This window comes from Mus caroli, unplaced genomic scaffold (assembly GCF_978045245.1).
Source record: "Mus caroli unplaced genomic scaffold, Mus_caroli_1 scaffold_15, whole genome shotgun sequence".
In the NCBI taxonomy this organism is placed as follows: Eukaryota; Metazoa; Chordata; class Mammalia; order Rodentia; family Muridae; genus Mus; species Mus caroli.
In genome coordinates, this window is record NW_028227270.1 from 107846732 (window position 1) to 107872671 (window position 25940).

The 25940-nt window shown below is 41.2% G+C and overlaps 1 protein-coding gene and 1 non-coding gene across 4 annotated transcripts in view; both read right to left on the reverse strand.

The window, feature by feature from the left end:
* Nucleotides 1-25048, reverse strand: part of Ero1b (endoplasmic reticulum oxidoreductase 1 beta) — a 43257-nt gene extending 18209 nt beyond the window's left edge. For all 3 annotated transcript variants that reach the window (XM_085831283.1, XM_021180082.3, XM_085831284.1), the window contains exons 1-6: nt 24737-25048; nt 15947-16066; nt 11609-11692; nt 10581-10622; nt 8916-8998; nt 7097-7170 (exon numbers count right to left, since the gene is read on the reverse strand). In XM_085831283.1, coding sequence (XP_085687409.1) covers nt 7097-7170; nt 8916-8998; nt 10581-10622; nt 11609-11692; nt 15947-16066; nt 24737-24838 — 505 coding nt within the window. In that variant the 5' untranslated portion in view covers nt 24839-25048. The remainder of the gene's footprint in view (nt 1-7096; nt 7171-8915; nt 8999-10580; nt 10623-11608; nt 11693-15946; nt 16067-24736) is intronic.
* Nucleotides 738-919, reverse strand: LOC115029202 (small nucleolar RNA SNORA73 family). The gene has a single exon (XR_003834754.1). It is a non-coding gene; the product is annotated as a small nucleolar RNA SNORA73 family (small nucleolar RNA).
* Nucleotides 25049-25940: the final 892 nt, after the last annotated feature.

A 25940-nucleotide genomic window follows, 5' to 3' on the forward strand; every position in this document is an offset into this window, starting at 1 on the left:
AGGAATAAAAAGAAATAACAGAATCAGATTTAACCACACAGGAGTAAAAAGAAATGAATCAGATTTATGCAATTTCTTTCTGTAATTTATCTCAACATAGACTCAAACACTATTTTTTGTTTGTTTGTTTTTTCGAGACAGGGTTTCTCCTTATAGCCCTGGCTGTCCTGGAACTCACTTTGTAGACCAGGCTGGCCTCGAACTCAGAAATCCGCCTGCCTCTGCCTCCCAAGTGCTGGGATTAAAGGCATGCACCACCATTGCCTGGCTCAGTAACATACTTTGTTACATCTTGTATTACAAAGATTTTTCCATTATTCTGTACAGAATAATTTGGTCTTTAAACTTTCTCTTCCTTTTCTACTTGATAATGTATTTTTCTGTCACTTTAACAAGATGCATCAGATATTCATTGACTGCTGTCCCCATAATCATAGGGAAGCCCAGCAACCTGGCCCATGCCCTACAAGGACTACCTGCTGCTATCATGATGTAGGAGGATAAAAAGGTAACCATAAATTGTCCTATTAAATGGATTGAATACAACAGAAATAATGGAAACATGATTTTACAGAATGCAAGATCTTATCTCTAATCCTAATCACAAAGACACAGGAAACAAGTTACAATTGAATATACAAAAACTCACAAGCAGTTTAATTTGACTTTAAGCCATTAATTTTAAAAATTCTAATAAAAAATAAAAGTTCAAATCATGAGGTTTTTTTTTTTTTAAAGACTGTTTCCTGCATGGTTTGTCTCTTCAGTCATTGCCTATGGGACTATGAGAAGTTGTAGGAATATACAGGCCCAGACTCAAGCCCAGCTCCAGCTCCAGCACTGTGGAAAGGGGCCGTACATCAGTGGGCAGCAGGTGCCCTATACTCCATACCAGCCACTAGGACAGAGCCCGGGGAGAGGAATTTTTTTTTTAAAGCATTGTTTTGTAGGGTTAAGGATGCAGGAAGCAGCTAATTGAGATACTTGTGAAGCTCTGGTTTTTACTACCTTTAAGCAAACACAAACCTTAAGAGGAAAAAAGGATATATATGGATATATATATACACACACACACATCTGTATAATATCGTGATTAAACAATATGTTAAAGTGTACTATTTAGTTTCTATTTTTTCCAGAGTAATAAAAAGACAATTTTACTGAGCACACTTCAAGGGAGCAGAGGCCTGGCCAGGAACAGAATGGCCTTCTCATTTTATTTCTAATTTCTGTATCATTCATCTTTAAAACCTTACATATGGGTATTTTGTCTACATGTATGCTTCTGTACCACATCGTGCAGTTCCAACAAGGGCCAAAAGAGGGCGCCAGATCCCCTGCAGCTGGAGTTACAGACAGCTGTGAGTGGCCATCTAGGTTCTAGAAATTGAACCCAGGTCCTCAGTAAGAGCAGCTATTAACTGCTGAGCCATGTCTCTAACATCAGTTACATATTTTTAATTCTTTGAGCTATTTTTTAAACTCTGTAAAGCAGATTTGGTTATAAATAAAACTTCTTGAATATCACTGAATGTCATTAATGTATTCTCTGATATAAATATGCATATGTATAGACATATATTCATTTTAAGTATATGCATATATGTATTTATACACATATATTCTTATATATCAAGTGCAGGGTCTGTTATGCGTGTGTAGGTAGGACTTGCACCAGTCTCCTTACCACAGAATACCCATTCAACAACAATGAAGAAAAGGTATTTACTGAAAAGCCCTGTCCAGCCCTGACCTGATAACATCAAACCATGACAATTTACAATATATTTTAGTAGGTCAGCAATGTAGCTCAATGAAACCGTACTTGTCTAGCATGTGTGGTGGATACTCAGCACCACGAATGTGTACACCCACACTCAATCATCTAAGAACTTTAAGGAAGTTTTTTTAAAAGTGTATAAGCAATTATATCAAGCTTTTTTTTTAACTCATTAAATAGAATTTTTGTTCTCGGTTTTCTTTCGGTTAAAACATCTTTTAATACTTTTTTCAAATCACAAAAGGGTAGGATTTGTTAGCTCACGTAAGGGAGCTGGTCAGCTACCCACGTGCCTCATGTGGCTGCTGCTGGGAGGGAGGGATGGTGTTCACGGGCTGCTTTCACATCACCCTGGCAGCACTGAGAGAGTGCCACAGAGATGGGGGCGGGTCTAAAAAAACCCCAAGATTTCTATTTGGTATTTACTGAAAAGCCCTGTCCACACTGCCCTACACTGATGAGGACTGCCTTCTGTCCAGAGTGAGTGATGCAGCTAGTTCCCACAGTGGTGCTGAGGCCATTCTCCACCTAGGTCTGCTATGACATTGATCCTACCTAATTCAAACAGAAATTGTACTCTCTCACTGGCTTATGCCCCTATGCCCCTCTCCCTGGAAGTTTTCTTCCTCCTACAAAGCTATCTTTTCTGTTTTGCCATGCTAACTATTATCTAAGGATCCAGAGATTGGGATTCTGCCCTTCCTAATTTTGCAAATTTATCCAACTGGATTAATATGTCTTCCCTCAAATGTAGTGTTGTTCCAAATGAATTTTTCTTTAACTGTCCTAATTTAGTAGCAGTGGTAAGAGGTTTCACCTCATTTTCTAGTGTACCAAACACAACCCAGTCACTTTCTTAAAATACAGTGTAACAGTGGGTCAGCTCACAGAGAGTGCAGACTTGTTGCATACGTTACAGATTTAAACATGTTAAGGTTCTTGGTTGAGCTTATAAGTCCATTGCCAATCTTATCTATTTTGTTCCAAATTCACTATAAAAGCATGGTCTGCACACTTGAGGAGAATCCATAGTTTATAAAGTTCAAGTAATCCTAACAGCCAGATTTGGAAATGATTACTTTGAACAATGTTTTCAAATTATTAATGAACATTCCCTACCCATCACACTATTTAGGTCAATTGTTCATTTAGCCAAGTATTCATTAAGGACTTCTATGTCCAATACAAGTCTGGACATTACAGCTCTGAGTCAAAGACCAAGCCCTTGAGCACAGGTATATCACAGTCTAACTGAAGAAGGCAGACAGCACACAAACAAAACCTCCTGAGTAACAGGCTGTAGGTACATGTTGGAAAGTGGGCTGGGCAGAAACCACCAGTGTGGTGCCTGGGGGAAAACAGGTGACATCTGAGCAGAAGTATGAACGGAGGGAAGCAGCCAGCTGTGTATAATGCTAGCAGGGGAACAGAGAGAGCCCCCGAGTTAGTGGGTATTAAACCACAAAAGTACTGAAAACCTACTTCTTGACCTATAGGATTCTCTTCCTTCCACACACAGAGAGAAAGTAATACCAATAAGACATCAGAAACAGGTGCATGCAAGTATTTTCATGAATACATTTGAGTGAATATTCTTGAGGTTTTAATTTTAATCCACTGACATTAATACAACAGGCACATCCAAACAACAATCCTGGATCCTGGCAACAATGACAAATGACAGGTAAACATCACTGGGGCACAGGTGGACACTGCTATTCAGAGTAACAGTATGCAGCATAGTTTCATATGCATAAAATTATATAAAAGTTATAAGAGTTTCAAATTCATAATCTTAAAATCTTAAAGCAGAGCTAGGGAGATGTCTCAGTGGATAAGACACTTGTCCTGAAAGCATAAGGACCAGAGTTGGTGTCCCAAGAGAACCAGGTAAATGTTTGACAGGAATGGTGGCCACCTATATAACTCTAGCATGCCGGAGGCAGAACTAGGGGCTCTCAGAGCAAGGTGGCTAGAGGAGCTATAGTAAGAGAGCTACTGAGTTCTAAAGACCTGCCTAAATAAATATACTCACAAGACACACCTTCCATATGTACAATTTAAGAAACCAATGTGGGGGTTGGTTTTTTGTTTTTATTTTTTCTTTGGTTTGATTGGTTTTTCAAGACAGAGTTTCTTTGTATAGCTCTGGCTGTCCTGGAATTTACTTAGTAGAGTAGGCTAACCTCAAAAAGAGATCTGCCTGTCTTTGCCTCTCAAAGGTGTGTGCCAGCAAGTCCTGTGAAAACAGTATTTAAAAAAAACCCAACCAAACAAAACCTGGTTAAAATGGTCACGGTGGCTGTGGTGGTTTGAACAGGAATGGTCCCCCTAGGTTCATATATGTAAATGCTTACTCGTTAGGAAGAGGAAGTAGTGCTACCTAAGAGAGATTAGGTGGATGGCTTTGTTGAAATAAGTGTGTCCTTGTTGGAGGAAGTGTGTCACTGGAGGTGAGCTTTGAGGTTTCAAGGGCCCAATGAGGGCCCAGTGGTACTCTCTCTTCTTGTTGCCTTTGGACCCAGATGTAGAACTCTCAGCGACTGTGTCTGCCTGCTTGCTGTCATGTTCCCCACCATGTGGATGCTGACTAAATCTTTGAAACTGTAAGCAAACCCCAACTAAAGGTTTTCTTTTTCTAAGAGTTGTCATGATCTAGGTGTCTCTTCACAGCAATAAAACACCAACTAAGACAGTGCCACATACCTTTCCTAGCACTCAGGAGGCAGAGGCAGGTGGATCTCTAAGACTTCAAAGCTAATCTGTTCTATATAATGAGTTCCAAGGTTGTCAGGACAAAATAGAGAGAATCTGTCTTCAAAACAAAACAAACAAACAAACAAAAAACCAAACAAGTGCTGGGTGGCGGTGCACACTTTTAATCCCAGCACTTGGGAGGGAGAGGCAAGGCAGATCTCAAGTTCAAAGCCAGCCTGGTCTATAGAGCAAGTTTCAGGACATCCAGAGCTATACAGAAACCCTATCTCAACAAAGCAAAACAAAAAACAAAAAAAAAATGTTAACACTATATTACAGGTTATCTAATATGTCAACTTCTGTGTTAACAATCATCCTGCAGACTGATAGGACACTGGTATTGGTGGTGAACTATTTTTTTTAACCCCATGCACAGCATGCATGTAGGGATCAGAGGGCAACTGTGGTTGTCTGTCCTTGCCTTCTACTTTGAGGTAAGATCTCTTGCTATTCACTATGTCCAGCTTTACATAATTTGCTGAGGATTTAAACCCAGATCCCTGGGCTTGCAAGGCAAGCACTGTACCCACCAAGCCATATTGCCAACCCTGAGAATTCCATGAAATGCCTATTTTGAGTGTAATATATATTCACAGAATACATTAATATGAAAGTCTCCATGCTTAATTTGTAATTGAAAGAAGTGATGATAGTAGGGTTTTTTTGTTTGACTCATCTTTTTAAGATGAGGCTCTTACATAGCTAGACTAACTGTAGCCAAGGGTGACTTTGGGGTCTTGATCCTCCCTCCTCCTCCACATCTCAAGAACAGAGATCACAGGCATGAGTTGTGGCACTCAGCATACTTGAGTTATCAGCCGGAGCAAATGAAAGAATAGTGGCATAAAATAAGCAATGCCAACTACTTGAGGTATTTCCACTCAAATAGAGATGACAGCAGCCACAGAAAGTGTCTCTAAGAAAACCACCTACTCTAAGGCTCACAATGGGGACATTTCACATTGCACTGGTTCTATATTGGTCTATCCAGTCGTGGGAACACTCTGGCTCTTAGCTCTCATCTTGATCCTGCTACGGCAGAAGCCCTCTGTAACTTATCTAAGTGTATTAGAGCATAGTTCTGTGTCACCTGAATGAGAATGGTCCCCTACACTTGGGTCTGAATACTTGGTACCATTAGAGGAACTGTTTGGAAGATCATAAGATGTGGCTTTGTTGGCAGAGGTGAGTCAGTGGGGGTAGGTGCTCATCTTTCAAGACTCCAACCATCCCTAGTGTTCCCTCTCTCTGCTCTGTGTTCAAGGTTCAAGATGTAAGCTCTTAGCTATTCCTGCCGCCATGCCCTCACTCTGCCACCATGAACTCGGGCCCCCTGAAACTGTTAAATCCAAGTAAATGCTTTCTTTTATAAGTTACCTTGGTTGAAGTATTTTATCCCAGCAATAGAAAACTAAGACAAGCCTGGTGTGGTGACACACGCCTTTAATCCTAGCACTCGGGAGGCAGAGGCAGGCGGATTTCTGAGTTCAAGGCCAGCCTGGTCTACATAGTGAGTTCCAGGATAGCCAGGGCTATACAGAGAAACCCTGTCTTGAAAAAACCAAAAAAAAAAAAAAAAACAAACAAACAAACAAACAAAACAAAACAAAAAAGAGAAAAGAAAAGAAAACTAAGACAATCTGAGACTCCTCTTCAAATCTTTACAAAGCAGTATAACCACCTGAGAACGCTGAAGGACTTGGGAAGGTTCTGCTTCCCACGTTCCATTTCCATCTGTGTAGGTTGGGGCTCATTGTTCTTCCCCACTTTACACTACAGTATAAGTGGGGAGAGGTCAAAGGAATGATTTGAATACGCAGCACAGTGGAAATACTCTCGGGAAAATTTGAGTTACTGTAATTCTCTTTTGCTAAGTGGCAGTCACTTGGCTGGCCAGAGCCTGCCAATCACCCTTCCAAGGATGCTTGGAAGGAGAGGGCTATGAGGATGTCAAGTCAGAACCCCCGCCCCAGTACTGCAGGGAGTGGCTCACTATGAGTTGACCTGTTCATGGCCTGTTCACAGAACTAGAACCAAGAGATCTAAAGTGAAGGCCCACAGGAGACGACATGTTGGAATGTTAAAAACACAGGCTTGGAACTCAGATCTAGGACTGAACCATGCCTCAATCTCTTGCTATTATGTGGTCTTGAGCAAATTATTTGCTTTTTGAGGCTCAAGTTTCTCAGCCATGGAACAATACACGTCTAAAGAAACCTGTAAAGATCAGAAAGAAATCACCTATCTCTAGTACTTAGTCCAGGGCCTCAAACACACTCTCTCAATCAATGTAACCATCAACAGTAATGTCCACAGAGAAACCCGATGTCCAGGGCCTCAAACACACTCTCTCAATCAATGCAACCATCAACAGTAATGTCCACAGAGAAACCCGATGTCCAGGGCCTCAAACACACTCTCTCAATCAATGCAACCATCAACAGTAATGTCCACAGAGAAACCCGATGTTGCAGCACTAACTCAGGCCATATTTTCAGTGGTTCAAATGTCTTACAAAAAGCTTCAGGGTAAAGTGACAATGACAACTTATTTGATTACCATCAAGTTCACAAAAGTGGTCCTGCGAATCATCATATCTCGCCCAGTCAATGAACGCTTCTTTGCTTTCGTTACTATGGGAAGAAACAAAAAATATATATATTTGGAGCTGAAATTTTAACATTGCATTCTAGTGAACAAAAATAAAGATAATTTCTTCAGAAGATGAAGCCATAAATTCCCTAAATTCTAGCAGTAGTTAAACTAAGGAATTATAAAGGCAGGTCATGGAAAGCACTGTCACCACTTTCCATGGCTTGTTTATATTGCCTCACTACTTTAAAATAATTCTTAGCCCTAGTTCAGTAATTTAAATTGAATTTACAACTTATATAATAAACACATACAAAACTCAAGGTTACCATTCCAACTGACAAATTGTAGTAATTTTTTAAAAAAAAGACAGAAGTTCAATTTGTTTTTTGAATTCTTTAAATGTAAGTTGCTTCTATCTTTATAGGAACCCCAAATACCAGGAACTTTATTATATTGACTAATTCATGACGCATGGGCTCACACTCTGCATGCCAGACTAGTCCTCTTATCACAGTTGACTCTCCAATCCTTGGATTTTCAAAACAGGGCAGTGTTGTGTGACTTAGGCTGGCTTCATAAACCCCCAATGCTCTCATCCCCGCCATCGAGGTGCTGGGATTGCAGGTGTGCATCACCCTTCTTGATGCCGCACTGTTACCCTCTCCCAGTCCAACACAACAGGTAAAAACATGTGAGGAGACATGAGATGGGGAAGTGGAGGTGGCATATGTACAAATGTCCAGCCATAAAGCTGTATATTTCAAATATGCACATAACACTGTGTTGCCAATTAGACTTAAAAAAAAGTTGTTTAAAATTATACTACTAATTGTTAGAGAAATGCAGAACTAGGATACCTCTCCCTGCTCCTCTTGTACGTAGGGCGCGTGCGTGTGCGTGTGTATTTATACATGTGGGCATGCAGCAGAGCACTTAACTATTACAGGTGAGGCCCTGGGTTCAGACAACAGCCCCATAAACAAACATTACATAAAACTGTGGCATTCATTTGAAGAGTGAGTTTGTAGCTGGTTTTATATCATCCTTTCACCTTTCTACATTAAAGTTTTAATAATAAATAATATAGGCTATTATCTCCCTATTACAAAGATACTAATAAAGACCACTAACTTTATGATTTAATAGCAATTATAGTTTATAAATATAAATCTAAACAAATAAAAAGTTTTAAAAGAATGTATGAATATTGCATCCCAACTACAAGTCACACTGATGTCACTTTATACTGAATAATCTGAGATTATAAATTATTCTGACCTTCAAAAGCAAGTTTCTGTGTAGAGCAAATAAGAAAAAGTCATCAGAAAAAAATTATAAAACTTAAATTATGTTGTGAGCAGCTTTCATTACTGCAAATACACAGCCTGGATTCCTGCCTATTAAAGACTCAAGGGCTCAGCTCCTTCTGCACAATGTTCATGAAGAGCAGAAAAGCCCTGCTGTCCACTCATCCTCTGGTGTTACCACCGAGGACAAAATAGGACAAAGGGTGCAACATTTAATGCAACTGTGGACATTGTTCTTTTTAGAAGTTTATTAGCTGAAAATGTAACAATTAAGTAAAAAATGTTCTATCAAAATCACAAGCTGGGCAGTGATGGTAGTGCAGAGGCAGGCAGATCTCTGATGTCAGCCAGGCTGGTCTACAGAGTGAGTTCAAGAACAGCCAGAGCTACACAGAGAAACTCTGTCTCAAAAAAAAAAAAAAAAAAAAAAAAATTACACAAAGGGACTGATATAAACAAAGTACAACTAAACTTGCCTTAGTGTGCTGTTGATGGCGCCCAGTTTGTTAGCCTGCTCACAGTCATCCAGTTCTTTGGTGCTGTTTGCTGCTTGCGAGTACTACAAGAAAGCTCATATGTAGTTAAATGCCAGTGATTATCTCTTCTTTAGCAGTCAACGATGACACATTCTATTATCAAAATCCTTACAGTTAGACTTTTTAAAAAAGGCATGAATCTCTACCATTAAGTGAGCAAAGGCATTAAAAATGCAATAGTGTGCTGGTGATGTTGTCATTGGGTAGCAAAATTGGATAAATATGTATCTAGAGTTTTACAAACACATAAATCCTTAGAACAGCCGCCTTCAACTTAGACCATAACCCAAGGCAAATTTGTTTTTTAATATTACAACATCTTAGTGTATTGTATCATTTTAAAAAGCTGAGATACTCAGCTCTTATGGTCCAGCATTACTTCTATACACAATACTAGGGAAACTTTCATGTGCACACAATGAGACCAGGTACAAAAATGCCAGTGTTTCACTGCAAGAGCAACGAACCAGAATGCCTGAAACGTCCACATGCAGAGCCAATGTGTAAACAGAGAAAGAGGCTTTACAAGCAATAGCACTGAGCCAAATACAAACTAAAAAGTATTTCCAACTTGAAGGAATTTATACTAATAAATTGTTTTTCACTTTCCATAAAGTAATCTATATAGTACTGAGGACACACATTTTAAAAGTGTTACTTATAGACAGGTACATATGGAATAAGAGTAGAACCACTTAAGTCACTTCAGGAAATGGCTGGCTCTGGGGAGGAGTAAGTAAAATGGGATTAATGTGGTGTCGGGGGAGTGCAGTGAGCATCAGTACATGGGAGAGATGGCTGAACAGGGCACAGTACAGAAGAGGAGCGGGTGAGCATCCATCAGTACATGGGAGAGATTGGCTGGAACAGAAGAGGGAGGCAGAGAGCGTGGGAAATCTCCATGTATGTGCAGCATTGGAAGATGAGAGTTACTTGCCAGCTAAGAGCATAGCTTACCCGGAAATAAATAAAAATAAAAAGTACAGTGAATAAGTTAACACCATTTCCAAGTGCTTGGCTCAAAATAGCTTGAGAATACTTTTTTTATACAATAAATTCTGAATCTAACAAATACTAACCGAAACAGAATACTTAAAATAGGTACTAGTATTTTTGCTGCAATTACAATTGAGAGTTTTCCTATTTAAAGATTCTGAAAACAGATATAATTTCAAAAGAAGCTAGGCAGGCATAACCTCACTGCTTGATTCAAGAGTTAACATTTTGAACTCTGAGACCAAGAGTCCCCCAACCCCCCAATCCCAGGTAGACTCATGGCTCTCTACTGTCCCCACTATCCGACCATTCCCAGGTAGACTCATGGCTCTCTACTGCCCCCACTATCCGACCATTCCCAGGTAGACTCATGGCTCTCTACTGTCCCCACTATCCGCCCAATCCCAGGTAGACTCATGGCTCTCTACTGCCCCCACTATCCGACCATTCCCAGGTAGACTCATGGCTCTCTACTGTCCCCACTATCCGCCCAATCCCAGGTAGACCCATGGCTCTCTACTGTCCCCACTATCCGACCATTCCCAGGTAGACTCATGGCTCTCTACTGTCCCCACTGTCTGAAAAAAGTCAGGGGAGAAAGTAACTCACCTTATGTGAACGCCCGGCTTTAATTCCAACTGGAATTTTACTCTTTAAAAGAAAAATAAGACCATTACTTAAAAGATAGTCAGAGGGACGGTTACTATCAGGGAAAGGAGGGAACAAAAGGACACTGATCTCAAAACGCATCTGTATTTTGCTTCCTATGTTTGACTTCTCTTTTTAAAAGTTACATCTTATGTGTATGAGTGCTTTCCAGCATCTACACACATGCACCTCATGTTTGCCTGCCGTCTATGGCAGCTAAGACGGTGGTTATGGGAAGTTCTAAGCTACCACTTGAGTACTGGTAACTAAAGCCAAGTCCTCTATAGGTGCAGCAAATGTGTGCTCGCTCTTGCGCTCTCTCTCCTCCTCCTCCTCCTCCTTCTTCTTCTTCTCTCTCTCTCTCTCTCTCTCTCTCCAGCCCTTGTTTTGAGTTTTAAAATAAACACTGTGTTTATTTCTTACTAGAAATGTATCACAGAAGTGGCTATAATGCACTACATAGGGAAAGTAACTGATCGCTTGAACTTATGACTAAAACACTCAATTTAGAAACCTATTATGAACCAGCCAGCATTGTGGCTCACACACACATACCCCTACCTGGAATGTAACATTCTCTTGGTAGTAAACATAACCTTTAAAGAAAAAAAAGTATTGAAAACCTACTCTAACTGGATTTTCCTACTTCACGCACTGAATTCCCAATTTAAATTTGAAGTTTAAGGTCCAAAACTTCTCTTTTTGCCTATGAAACAAGATGCAGATCAATAAAGCCCTTGTAGGTCTAATCCTAGATTAAGCCTCTGATCTTCCTCCCATTTAGAATCAGGCCTATGTCCACACCCCATCACAACGCCACTGGATACACGAATTTCTCAACCAATCTTTTAAGAACTCTAATCATAAGAGTTGAAAGCTTATGACTCTTCTAACAAGTCCAAACACAAGAATACTGGCAACAGGGTATGATTTTTTAAAAGCCAAGAAGCCAGCCTGTCCCCTCCCGCTCCCCATTATCACACTCTTACTTCTGGACAGGGCTCCACATGACAGTCTTTTATTGAGCAGTGGCCATCTTCTGCCCAGAAAGGACATGGTCGTTTCAGATTAACCTTTCCAGGAAGAACAAATCAACATTAGTGATCAGGCATGGTAATTACAGACTGTTTGCAGATGTCACTGTGCTGGGCACAGTGACACAGTAGTGATGGGAGGGGGAATCTGCTTGATCCTGCGGCGTGTACACGGTGCAGACAGTAAATGACTACGGCTAAGCAGGCACTTGGACGGAGTGTTAGCTTTTAATGGCCATAGGTTCTCTGTCACTGCAAAAGAGGGACAGCAGTCAAGTTCACTGCTTGTTTGAAGCACAGTTGTCACTGGGCAGCATTTCAGAATGACTTTAATACTCATTCCCCAAACACCACCCACCACCTTAGCCTTAGGGCTTCAGCGCGACCTTAGTATGTGCTAAGCACTGGCTAGCACAGACACCAGACTAGGCTCAAGGCCAACGAGAGCCTTCTCTTCTAGGACTTATAATATCCTAAAGAAAAATCAAGTACTCACACGTTTATTTCATTGCAAATTGTAGTGTGTGTTCCAAAGGAGAGCCTAGAGTTCTGTAGTCACAGTGCTGATGGATGGGGTCTCGAGCAGACCATGTTTTAGGAAGATGAAAGGTGGGGAAGGGTGCATGTGCCTACAGCAATGGAGAGCTTTGATGGTGCTAAAAATGAAGAACCACCAGTTCTACCATTTTTGGTGGAAAAAGAATGGACAATACGGGTAGAGGTCACATGGTAAACACCAGTTCCCATAGTCTTCATACAACAGGAAGTTGATAATCCCACACGACTTACAGATCTATTGCCCAAGCTAAAACCCAGACAGTTTTCTGTTTCCTCCCTTGCTACTTTCTACCACCTCCATCACCATCGTGTCTCTTGCCCAAGGGTCTGCAATAGTTTCCCTCCTTCACCTCCACCTATTGCACTCAGCAACAGTTACATCAAAACCAAGGCAGACCTTTCCCGTGTCTGCTCAGAACTGTCCTGTGCATTTTCTGCTCTCTATCCCTGCAGCAGCTCTACACACACTATGTAACCATTGTCACCTGCCTCTCTTACCTCATCTATCACACTGCATTTTTGCTTGATATACAGGGCTCTGTAAGCCCCAAAGCCTGTCTCTATACTGCCCATTCTCTTTGTCTGAATTACTGTTCCTCGACCTCACGAGTCTCTTGACAGCAGCAGGCCCTGACTAGAATAGTACTCTAAAGTAGTACTTCAAATGTAACCAACCCTCACTATATTGCTATATCGTGTCTGTGTGTGTGTGTGTGCGTGTGTGTGTGTGTGCGCCCCATGTGTTCATGTTCACGTTTTTTTTTTTTTTACATTACTTTTTTTTAGGTATTTTCTTCATTTACATTTCCAATGCTATCCCAAAAGTCCCGCATACCCTCCCCCCCTCAACTCCCCTACCCACCCACTCCCACTTCTTGGTCCTGGCGTTCCCCTGTACTGAGGCATATAAAGTTTGCAAGACCGATGGGTCTCTCTTTCCTGATGGCCGACTAGGCCATCTTCTGCTACACATGCAGCCTGAAACACGTTTTTAAAGCTGGTCCCTACCTCTCTCTCCAATCCTCCTCCTCATTCACCTGCTTTCTGTGGCCTAAGTTGCCTTTGAGTTCCTTACTTCTGTGTCTAAACTCTTAAATCTATTCACTCAACTTCCCTGAACTGCTTTCCCCAGATCTCCCCACCACTTATACTTTCACATTAGAAAAGTCTTTGCTCAAATATCACATTGGCATGAACACATCCTTTCCTGATCACTTCATCAAAGCAAGGTGACCTATCTCTGTATTCCTTATCCTCACGCCATCTACATCGCCTCCTGCTTTATTTTCTCTATAGTCGCCACCTTACATCTGGCAATACAGTTCAATATCTACTTCTTTATTGTTTTTCTCCCTAAGCAGAGCAAAAGCTTTGTCTTACTCACTGCTGAATCCACAGTACCAAGACTAGAGGTCATCAGTGTGACCAATTAATTGCCTAGCGGCAAAGGTGGGAGGTTACTTCCACCTCCAGCAGCGCCTTGTTCCCCAAATTCCTAGATTGTATATGTGTGTTTGAAATCAACTTCTCTTAGATTCCCACTAGTTAGCATACTGTGAATGGATAAATGTTTCTATTTATCTCTCAGGCAGGCAGAACTAGAAGCAGAGCATCTTTCTCTCAAATCCCTGCCTGTTCCTGAGATGAAGGCATCAGCAAGATCAGGGCTACACCCTCTTGGGAGACAGGCATGGAATGGTCATATATATATGGAACAGCCTTATCGTGTTAAAGCATTTCTAAACAAGCCTATGTTGATTGGCCACACTGTTATTTTTGCCTTAGCTCTCATTTTCCCTTCTCCTGTAACAGCCTTCTAATTTCCCTTTCAGAAACAATGATCCCTCCTGCTCCTTGGAATAGCACTGCCACTAAGGTATCTTTTCTTCTTTTGGTAAAGGTATCACATGTCTTCCTGGACCAGTCATGATTCACTCCTCCAGAAATTTGATTCTTTTATAAAGAACAAGAACAATATGGGAAAATAGTTCATTTGGCCTGAAGGGCTGATGCTACAGCTCAGTGTAACAGTGCTTGCCTAGTTACTCTCGAGTCAACCACCCACCTCTGCAGTTCTGGTGTCACCATGAAGAGAAGGCCCATCCGCGCCTGCTCTTCTTTCATCTTTCTGATGTGTACCACTTCACTTTGTCTTTGAAGTTTGTAAACTTCTCAATTATCTTCTCTCTTAAACTTACAGGTTTTTTTTTAGTCAACAAAAGTATCCTACTTAGAATGCCCAGGCCTCTTATTTCTTCAATTTAAAAATGTAGATAGGAACAAAAATTTCACATGAAGATTAAATGAGCTATCCACTCATCTAAAAATTCAATTCCTCAATGAGCCAGGCCTTATGTGAATACAGAAACAGAAGATGCAGTCCCAAAGAGAGATGTGCTGAGAGAGGATTGGGACAGAGTCAGAGGAAATGGTACCTGGACCCCACATGAAAGCACAATGCCTGACAGCAGCACAAAGTTTCCACTGGATTAGACTGAACCATACGAAACTGACATGTTCAACCATTTTCAAACCATTGAAGTAACAACTTCTTTTTGGTTTATCTAATATTATGAAGGGCACGTCTATACACACAGCCACTCCTGTCATGCAGGAACTCATGAGCACCTGTTTTATTTATATGAAAAATACCCAAAGATCAGCCACAGTTTTAGGTAAAGATTTATCTTTGAAATAAATCCACCAACTGCATCCCCACAGATTCTGTACAGAGAAGAAACATTTACTGCCTTCTGGATATTCGTTGTGTCTGTAGTCAAAGGGGTGGAGTCCCAGTTTGTAATTTTCTAATTTATCTTCTTGGATAATCTACAATTGCCAAAAACTAAAAATTTCACCCTCAAAAATATTTAAAGAACTAAGATAATCTATTCAGAGTCAAGATTTAAAAAGAAACCAGGTTTAAATTTTAGAACAAATTAAAATAAAAACCAAATTATCTACCAGTCAAATCGTAAGAGCAAGAACAAGATTAAGGTAAAGCCAAGCATAGCTTTAAAATTTAGCTGTAAAATAGACTGTACAGCACACAGAGGGGAGGGACTGAAGACACGGAGAGTGAACATGGTCAAAGCACATGATGGACTTGAACCAAAAGAGGCCATCATGTCGCCCACTGCCTTGTACAATGAATAGACATGAATAATTGTTTTAACTCACTAGGCTACCCCCTTAGTACTGTCTCCTTAAAAATATAAAATTACATTTCTTTTCCTTCTGATTGTTGACATACATCCAATACTGTTCCTGCCTTTCCACTGATGTTTTAGAAGGCCCAGGACTCATGCTGGGTTAAAAATGGAGTCCACAGACTAACGGTGGAGGCATGCTCTACTTGTAGCATGACTTAGTTTGCAGTCCCCACAAAGAGCACCAGTGACCTCCTATTACTCTGTGGTGTTTAAGATACACCCATTATACCAGCCCAGTGCCCCGCTGCAGCCTGCCAGTGAGGTCCAGAGCGCATAACCTGTGCTCACAGAGGCTGACAAAGTCCGTGTGGGCAGGAGGAATCGGCACCTCAAAACTGAAACTGAAAGAGGAACAATTCCCAAACATAAGAAGAGGAGCTCTGATTCTTGGTGTGTGTTGTAAACAAGGTTTTCACAATGATAGTTCTTAAAAAGATTTTGAAAAACATAATAAAAGAAGTCACATTTGCAGACAGCTATATAGAAATCTTTGGATTAACAGAATTAAAAATTGCCACCTTACCTTGTAATAGCGAAAATAGTCCCGTTCTTGTAACTTTTTTATTTTGGGAAAGATTTTGTAGGTGTTGAATTTATCAATGCTGTCAATGTCACATAAGCAATCATCCAGAACTCCAGTCACCTAGAAGACACACGAGTAAGACCTAATATATACAAGCTACTAATGTTCATACCTTAATAGACCTACTATTTTAAAGGATAATTTATTCATTCAAGTTGGCCAGTTTTACTGATTAAGGTTTATAAAATTAGGGCCAAGGAAGTGGCTTAGTAGGTAAAAGGGCCTGCTGTGGAGTCTGACAACATGAGTTCAATCTCCCTCCATATGGTGGAACGACGGTACCAACTCTTGAAACTTGTCCTCTGACTTTTATATGCATGCCATGTCACATGTGTATTCAGTCCCCAATACATACACACACGAACTACTATAAAAAGTATTTTTAAGACTTATAACATTAAAGCAGTCACTTTATAAGTATAGCAGTTGAATATTAAAAAAAATCCAGGAAAATTACATATACCTACTTTGAAATACCAATCCTTCTTTTAGAGTTCAAAATGGAAGATACTTCTGCCTTTCCTCTGCCCAATCAATAAAAACCGTAGCCGCCACTGGATTCAGACTAACCTAGAAGCCACAGCCTGTAATGCTCTGCCGAGGCCACCTACACCTTCTTTTGGGTTGCTATTTATGTGCCACATGTGGTGTTAAGAGCTTTTGTATGTCACATCATTTACTCTTTAACACTATCCTGTAAATAACCCCCACTGTAAGAAAATCATGGTTTAACAAGCTTCCAATGATTGTTTTACATACATGGAACCTAACTCCCACATCTCTCAGGCTTTAAAGTCTGTGTTCTTCCCCACTACTCCATGAATCCATGAAGAGAAACAGGTACATATGAGGTAAATTTTGAGTCCAAAAGATTCTGAAACACATCCTTCAGCTTCACTAAAAATGACTCTCGATACATATATATGCACAACTTGGATTAACCCTGGGAGATGTCTCCTAAGTTAAGAGCAGCATTCCCAAACTCACATGCTATGGTTCCAGGCACAGGGTATTCTGAAAAGCTTTGGAAATGGTGGAAAGTGTGATGGCTGCAAGCTGGAGGAGGAACAGGATGGCTCAGCAGGTAAAAGCATCTATCCTCCAAGCCTGATGACCTGAGTTCAGTCCCAGGATCCCATGATGGATAGGAAGAAGCAATTCCTAAAGGTGTCATCTGACCTCGACATGTGTGTCCGGCTGCACCCACACGCACCCACACCCTGGCCTCGAAGATGATGGTGATGATGATGATAGAACAGGATAGATGCTTCAATTGAGCATCTACACCCACACATTGCAAGCATGCAGACATGAAATAATGAGGAGGAGAAGGGGAGGAGGTAGATAGGAACAGAACAAATGCTTGACGGGAATAGCCTGATCCATATTTTCATTGTGGTGATGAATGCATGAAACACAATATAATAAAAATGTGAATACAACCGGGCAGTGGTGGTGCACACCTTTCATTGCAGCACTTGGGAGACAGAGGCAGGCAAATCTCTGAGTTTGAGGCCAGCCTGGCTATAGAGTGAGTCCCAGCATAGCTACGGCTACACACAGAAACCCTGTCTCAAAAAAAAAAAAAAAACCCAGCCCCCCTCCCCCAAAAATATGTGAATATGTACACACAAATAATATACTCAGAACCAGGAAAATATCAAATCATTCTACCAATGGCAACATCCTGTTTACAACTCTCTCTTTATAAAACGTTACCATTGTGTAACTTGGTACCATGACATAGTATGTCTCTGTATTTTTTCCTACAACTGCACATGAACTTGCAACTATCTCAGTTCAAGGTTTTAAAAACAATGGCACTCTGCCTATTAAATGTCGTATTCAGGAAGCCCTCAGATAGGAAGAGACATAGAAGCAGAGATCAGAAGCAGAAGTTCTAGCCATTTTTTTTTCTTTCTCAGCGTGGAAATGTCTCTCTCAACTCCATCCCACACGGACACAGTAACATGTCACCTTTACAGAAGGAACAAGGGCTGGAATTCCCCACTTAAATCTCCATGTTTCCCAGAATCCTGTCACTAACTCTCAAATTTCATTGAGCTTCTAGGTTCTCTAGTCACAGCAGTCATATATACATACGTACATGTGTGTGTACGTGCACGCACGCCTGTGTGCATGTGTTTAAATATCTTTTCTAATCTGGGCATGGTAGCATAGGCCTCTAATCCCTGCATTCAGGAGGCAGAGGCTGGCAGATCTCTGCATTTGAGGCCATCCTGGTCTACAGAGTGAGCTCCAGGACAGCCAGAAAAACCCTGTTCAAAAAAAAAAAAAAAAAAACAACAACAAAAACCCTTTATCTGGTAACTTCTTTCTTAGTAAGGCTTTTTAAACTGAAAACTTTTGATTTGTAAACTATTATTTTCTTTAAATATTTTCAGGGGCTGGGGAGGTAGATGTCAGTGAAATGCTTGCCACGCAATGTTTATAAAGGCCGAAATGCAGATCTCCAACACTTACATAAAAAGCTGGGAGACAGCACTGGGAGGCTGAGACTGAGGCTTGCTGGGGGCTTGGTGTCAGACATTCTAACTGGTGAGCTCCAGCTTCATCAAGACTCAATAAGGTGGAGAAAAGATTGAAGCACCTAGTGTTAACTTGTAGCCTCCATGTCATGTGTACACACACACATAGGCCATTTTCATTGTGCTAAGGATAAATTACTGTTAACACACATCTGTAACTTGTAAAACCTGTCTATCACCAAAAGTCTGAAATGTAGATGCAAATATTTCCTGAAGTTCTTTCTCAAGTACAGCTACCTAGAGGTTAAACTAAAGCTTACTATTGTGATTTTTCTTTGTAATGCATCCCTGAATATACTCACAGTTCCCGTTTTAGTAACATTAATGTCATTTCAGTTCGGTTCTTCTGCAAAGCTGTTGCTTTTGCTAACATTTTAGTTTGGCATCTATGATGGTGAGTTTTATGTGTAGCTAGCTAGCTCATTTACTTTCCCTGATAATATGAGCAATCACAGCTTAGCTATTCCATTTTGTTCCATGCAGAAGAACAGCCCAAGGTATGCAAATCCTGATTCCAAAGGCTCTACTGCACACACCTAATCTTAGAAGGATACTCTTTTACAAAGTAAGTGTCTTTAAAGATGTGATTAGGGCAGCCAAGATTGCTTAGTGGGTAAGGATGCTCGCCTGGCAGCCTGAGTTTGATCCTTAGAACCCAAGTGAAGTTGGAAACAAAGAACTCCTCCGACCTCTACATGCAGTGCATGGCAAGCAAGCAAGCATACATGAACGTGCAAACATGCAAACACACACAATATACAAATTTTAAAGAAAAATTTTAAGATATGATTAAAGGATCTTTTGTTTTGTTTTGTTTTGTTTTTGTTTTTCAAGACAGGGTTTCTCAGTTTAGCCCTGGCTGTCCTGGAACTCACTCTGTAGACCAGGCTGGCCACGAACTCAGAGATCCTATGCATCCCAAGTGCTGGGATTAAAGGTGTACTGTACCACTGCCTGGCATGATTAAGGATCTTAAGGCATGAAGATTATATTGGATTAATAGAAAGAGACCAATAGAGTTAAGAAAATGAATTCCTTATCAGAAAGAGACAGGGGTGCTAGTCCTGGAGTCAGGAGAAATCAGAAGAGTTTATAATACTGACACTGAAGATACAAGAAGAAGTCACAAGGCGAAGACTAAAGACACCCTTAGAAGCTTGGCAGAATCAAGAAACAGTTCTTACAGCCTCCAGGACTCCCACCTTATTGATAAAATTAAGGATATTATCACTGTAAAACTCATTTCCAGATTTTGGTCCTCAAAACCATGAGATTAAAAACATTACATACATTGTTTTGAGTGACTAAACTGTGGCAATCTGTTATAGCAACACAGGAAACAAATATATTCCACATTCATTATAAATTTTGCTAAAGAAAAAAGCTATACAATCATCTTTGTACATATATCTTGGGAGACATGTGGAAGAGTTTATCAAGGTGATAATGTTGGGTGTAAAATTGTTCTAAGCACACATCCAGCTTTATGAGAGGACAGCAGATTGACTTAAGTTTTTATATCAAGTCTGCATCTCACCACCAATGGTCAGGAGTTACCGTTGAGACATGCCACCCTGAATACTAATATTAATCTATGGCTTAATTTTTTACCAATCAACAAGAACAAAGAGGTAGGAGGGAAGAGTGGAGTTTTGTCCTAATGATAATGTCCTACATTTATTTCTTTCTGATTCTGAAGCTTGAGGTTGTGTGTCACCCAAATGTAAATGGTGGAGAATAAAAAGTTGGATATGGTTGTCTAAAACTAAGATTTCTTGTCTTCAAATATAAACTTGAGACTCAGGTACAGATGGGTTTTTAAAACCAAGTGTTCAGATAAGATGAACAGGAAAGACACAAACCTCAAGGGTCAAATGATTGGTGATCAAGGGCAGAGGAGAAACAAGCCAAGTGTTCTAAAGCAGACTAGGCCACTACAGAGGAAGTAGACCAGAAAAGTTAGCATCCTGGATACCAAAGTAAGCACTTGAAAGAGTAAAGGTCAAGTTATAAAAAAAAAAAAAATCTACCAACAGGTAGAATCTGAGGTTTAAGAACTTTACAGTCTTAGCAAGGAGGACACTGGTAACCTTGACAAGAGAGATTTCAGGGCAGTAGAAGAACTACAATTCGGTACAGTCTGACTGTAATGAATAGGTTAAACAAAACAGGACAGGAAAAATTAAATGAAGACAGCTTAGGAATTTTTCCAGATACAGAAATTAAAAGGGGGAGGCAGCAGCTCAGTCAGGAAAGTGCTCAACGAGGACAAGAGCGCATAACCAAGACCCAAGGTCATCTGCTAGGATGACAGTGACAGCTCCTTAGGGAGAAACTAATGAGGTGGGGGAAGTGAAGACATGGCGAGAACCACAGCCTTGGGTAGAAAAGAAGAAATGGACCCTAATACATGCTCTAAGAGCACGAATGATTCATCCATGGCTGTAACCAACAGGATCACAACAGTTGGTACAGAGTCCAGGAAGTGGATTACTCGGTGGAAATTCTCTTTTGTTAGGCGTGAAGCCAATAGGGCAGAAGAGTAGGTGACAAAGGATTATTTAGGAAAATCTGTAACAGTTATTTCTTAAGCTAGGTATAATCAGCTATTTAATTAATTCACCCTTTTAGTTTTAAATATTACTTCCCTTCCCCGATGGTCTTTTGAGACAGAGACGCACGTAGCTCAGGCTAACAAGGAGTTGGCTCTGCAACTAAAGCCAACCTTGAACTTCTAATTTTGTTCACTCTTGAGATTATGAGTACATACCACCATACTTGGCTTAAATTTTACTTTGAACACGTCAATTTCATTATTTTTAATCTTCTGGCCATTCTTTTAGATGTTTAATACTTCTACGCTTTTCTTAAGTACACTAAAACTGATATTAAATTACCTACTTAAAAATTTCAGAACCTAAGGTATTGTCTCTAGTGTTTCCACTTATAGGTGTTCCTCAACTTTCCATGAGAAATTGCCCCCCTCCCAATAAACCCACTAAAACAAAAATATCAAATGGAAATGCAATCGAAACACATAGCCTACCATACAGCATGGATCAGAACCTCAGGAGACAACTTGTGGAGTCTGAGTTGTTTATTACGCTTGTGTTGGCAGAGCTGATGGTGAACTGTTGCTCACTGTCCCTTCCTAGCACTGAAAGTACAGAACTAGCATAACAGAAAAAAAAATGTATCAAAATACGAAGTAGTTTCTACTAAGCAGATATAGCTTTCTCACCTGTGTAATTAAAAAAAAAAATCCAACCATTGTAAGCCAAAAATCCAACCATCATAAGCCGGGGCTATTTGTATCTGATTCAAGGTACCTAGTGCCTTGTGGCTTGTGATAACTTTTTTTGGCACGCTCCTAGCTGTTTACTCCACTGGACACTATCTCTGAAATCTGTTAAGTCCTTGAGTTGAAAACACACTTCTCTAGGAGGAACGGATATTTGCTTTCTCTGGTAAGCTGGGCTTGCTGTGAATTCTACTGCTAGCCAAAGCTCATCCTAGCACGAGTGATACAGAGTGGGCCTGAAAAGGCAAGTGAGGGAGGGGCTGCTCACAGTCACAGGTTCTCAGCCGGGTTTTCAACCCCTTCTTAGTAACTTCTTTCCTTTTCCACAAAATGGGACTCATTTTCCATTCACACTAACACTAACAATGTATCTCTTTGGGGGTCTCTTATGATTTTTCCATTTTTAGGGAAGACACTGTTGTTATTTCTTACCAATTTTACCTCCACGAAGCTGTGAGACTAGAAGCTTGGTCTTCAGGTTTAAAAGAAACAAATCCTCGGGGCAGTGGAATAGTTAGGCACTGTGAGTCCCACATTTCTGACCTCCATTTAGTGGGGAGCTCTGTGTTCCTTGATTTCATGCCACCTCAGATGGGCATTTTAAAGGATTTCAAATATATTTGACAGAAATATCCTTTTACAGGAAAACTGTATGTTAGCATGCCATGAACCATATTTGCATTTCATTTATAAGAAAATGGGGCATCAGATATACAAATGAACATCCTCTCACATAGTCAAAAACATTTTCCTGCTTTCGATATAGAAGGCAAAGTACCTATTTCCTTAAATGACTTTGATTTCTTGTGAGCAGAGGTGTTTGTTCAAAATTCTAATTCTTCCTCTTACTTTTACTCTTTCTCCCCCTGCATACCCTGCCCCTCATGTTTAGGATGCGTGAGAAGTAGAAGAACTGTCTCTGTTCCACCTTCTGATTTTCTGGTCTCTGCTTTTCTGTCCACTGAAGCAAGTATGCTGATTTGTTAATGCTGGGTAGAGCATAAAGGGCTACATTAGGCCCCAGTTGATGTAACTTAATAAGCCAATTAAGCTCTCTGAACTTCACTTAACCACCACAGCCTTACATATGATATGTACCAAATAAAATGAGGTAATATATAATTAAACATGTTAGAGGTTAAAGTGCTATCTAAAAATGACATCAAAACTGTATTTAGAAAGTACCCATTGGAAACAAAATATACTTTTGTAGACAGGCACAGTGTTACTTTGAAATACACAAATATCTGATTGTTGATATATATATTACAAATATATATCAACAAATAGAATTACAGGTACATTATAAACCACTAATTACATGTGACTATTGGTAGCTAGCAAAACCTTAAGTGAAGCTCGATACCGGTGATTTTAAAAGTATACAATTAATTAATAACATATATCAAGCAAGGAAACAAGAAATCAGACTTTATTTAAAAGTTCTAAATGTAAGCTCCACTCAAGCCAAACACTCAAACTAGTAACTACAAAGTAACCTTGCTATTGACAGCCTAGGAAATTTATTTTTTCTAAATCTGATAGATACACCCAGAATTCTATCATAGTGTTTTCCAAGCCTGACTAAAGTGTAGTGGAAAGAACAATTGCATCACAGATACTTACAAGGCTTGTTTAAAATTCTGATTCCTTGCTCAGTTCCAGATGGACTCAGAATACACAGAAGGGGATCAGAGAAGCTCCACGTTTAACAAAAGGTTTCTTTTCCTTTCCCTTTCTTCCTTCTTTTCTCTGACTGGTTCATTGTTTAGTTTTTTGAGAGAGGGTCTTGCTATGTAGTCCTGGCTAACCCAGAATCTCAATATGTAGACCATATTGAGCGTCCAACCTACGGCAAGCCTACTGTTTTTCCTACTGTTTGTGTTTTTTACCCCTGAGAGCTGAGGCTACAGGTGTATGCCACTGTTCCTAGCTGTTTATTTTTAACAAATCGTTCAAGAGAACTCACACATGGACACAAACAGAATATTCTTGTATTCTAGGACTTCATGCTGGACACCATAACACCATGAACAAGGCAGAAAAACATGTTTACACGGTTACTCTCACTGTTACCATCATTTTTTTTTTCTCTTAGCAATGAGTGTTAATTGCTTCAAACTGCACGCCCCTCATTATCAGGCCATCTGAGACACTTTTGTTTTTCTTCAGTTTTGGCTCTTGGAGCTAACACTTTGCAGCAGGTGCAGACAAGATACAGCAGCATCTGGCAGCCTGTTCAAATCTTCCTCACTAAAAGAGGCAGAGCAAACCTACCTCTTTTCAAAGCAAGAGGCTGTGCTTTGGCTTTGAGTATGTAGTGAACACTTCAGTAATACCTGCCTAACCAAGGCAACGTCAAAGTCTAACGGACTGTCCAGCCGGCAAGCCTCACCATAGACTTAAGAAGCCCACAGTAGGGGCCTAGGCCCTCCAGTGTCATAACTGGGCTCACCTGGCATGCCACTTTGCATACGTAGGACAGGTGGATAATTATAAAGCGGGTAAAGCCTATAGCTATCTCTAGAGCACAAGTTCAAGGAAATGAAGTAATGTCCCCTCTAGCCCAGGAAGAGCACCCTGTGGAAGGGTGTCAGAGGTTTGTGTCCCAAACACCATCACCACCACGTCTTGCTCAAGACCTGTGTCTCCCCGTCACCATCACAAAGATAAAGCCACTAGCGCTTACTGGCCGTCACCATCTTCCTCTTCCGTAAACCATCACCACACTTGTCGTGTCCCCGCGCCCGCCGCGCTTTACAGACCTTTCCCGCACTGGCCGGTGCGGTTCTCAATCCCTGGCTGGCCACTCGCACCTGCACCTCGGCCTCTAGGAGACGCCGGCGTGACCCGTCCCCTGCCTTTGGTCCTCGGGCTCACCTGGGTCTTGACGAGACTTGAGAGGAAGCTCAGGGTGACAAGCAGTTGCACCGTGGCCGCCGCCCCCTGCCCAGTAACGGCCCGGCGGAACCCCGGACTCATGGTGACCTCGGCCGTTGCGGTCGCCTCGGCCGATCGGGGCTGGGAAACGGCGACCCGCCGCGACGACGACGGCAGGGGACAGTGCCTGGGAGCCGGGAACCTCCAGGACCCGGGGTCTGAGCGCCGGTCTCGGGCAAGGAACACTCTACCGTTCCCAGCAGCAGCGACTGATGTACCAGTGCTGCGCGCCCCCGCTTCATCCCAGGAGGCCCCGCCCCCGGCGTCCTCAGTTATGATCACGCCCTCTGCGCAAAGCCTTCTGGGAGTTGTAGTCCCTGTAGCCCCTTGGGGCCCCCCCACAGTGGGAAGTTCTTGAAAATGGAGAACTACAGGCTGGGAGGTCGCTCTGCCTCCCTGAGGCGGGGCTCCGCGGCGGCCAATGAGGCGGGACCACGAGGGCTCCAAAACACCCAGGAGCAGGCGGGAGAGTGGGTGCTGTTTTAGGGGTTGGCCTGAGTTGGTGGAACCTCTGTTTCGTCGCTCTGAGAAACTAGACTGCCCACCCGCATCCCCGCAGGTCTTCAGGCACTGTGCCAGTAGCTCTTTGTCACCGCTTGACCTCCTGGAGCCATGATTTTCTCGCCAGGCCGGCCAAATCTTTGACTTGCTATTCCCAAGAGCTTTCTTTGCCTTTTTTCTCCTCTGCAGCTACCTAAAACCACCTGGCATCTTGTTAGGAAGTCTTCAGCTCCTCCTTCATGTCACACGCCCCAGAAGTATCATTGCTTGGTGTCTCCACTACTCCTCTACCAACACCAGAAAATCTATGATACACTTTAAAGGATGAAGGAAAACCCTAGTCTATACAGTGAAAAAAGAAGAATCGGGATAAACGCACAGAAAAGCTTAAAGGGACATAGATTATCCCAAATTTAACACATTCTAGATGGTTTTGTGGTCTTAACTACACCTCAGATATTGTTCTGGGATTATGTGAGATTATGTACATAAGCTTCCTGTAGTCCCTAGCAAATAAGTGATCAATTAATGGTAATCACTAACTTTACCGATATTCCTGAGTTATAGGAAACTTATTCAGTAGTGTGTATCAATTTGTCATTGTTGATGTAACACCTGACCAGAAGGATAGTGATTGAAAACA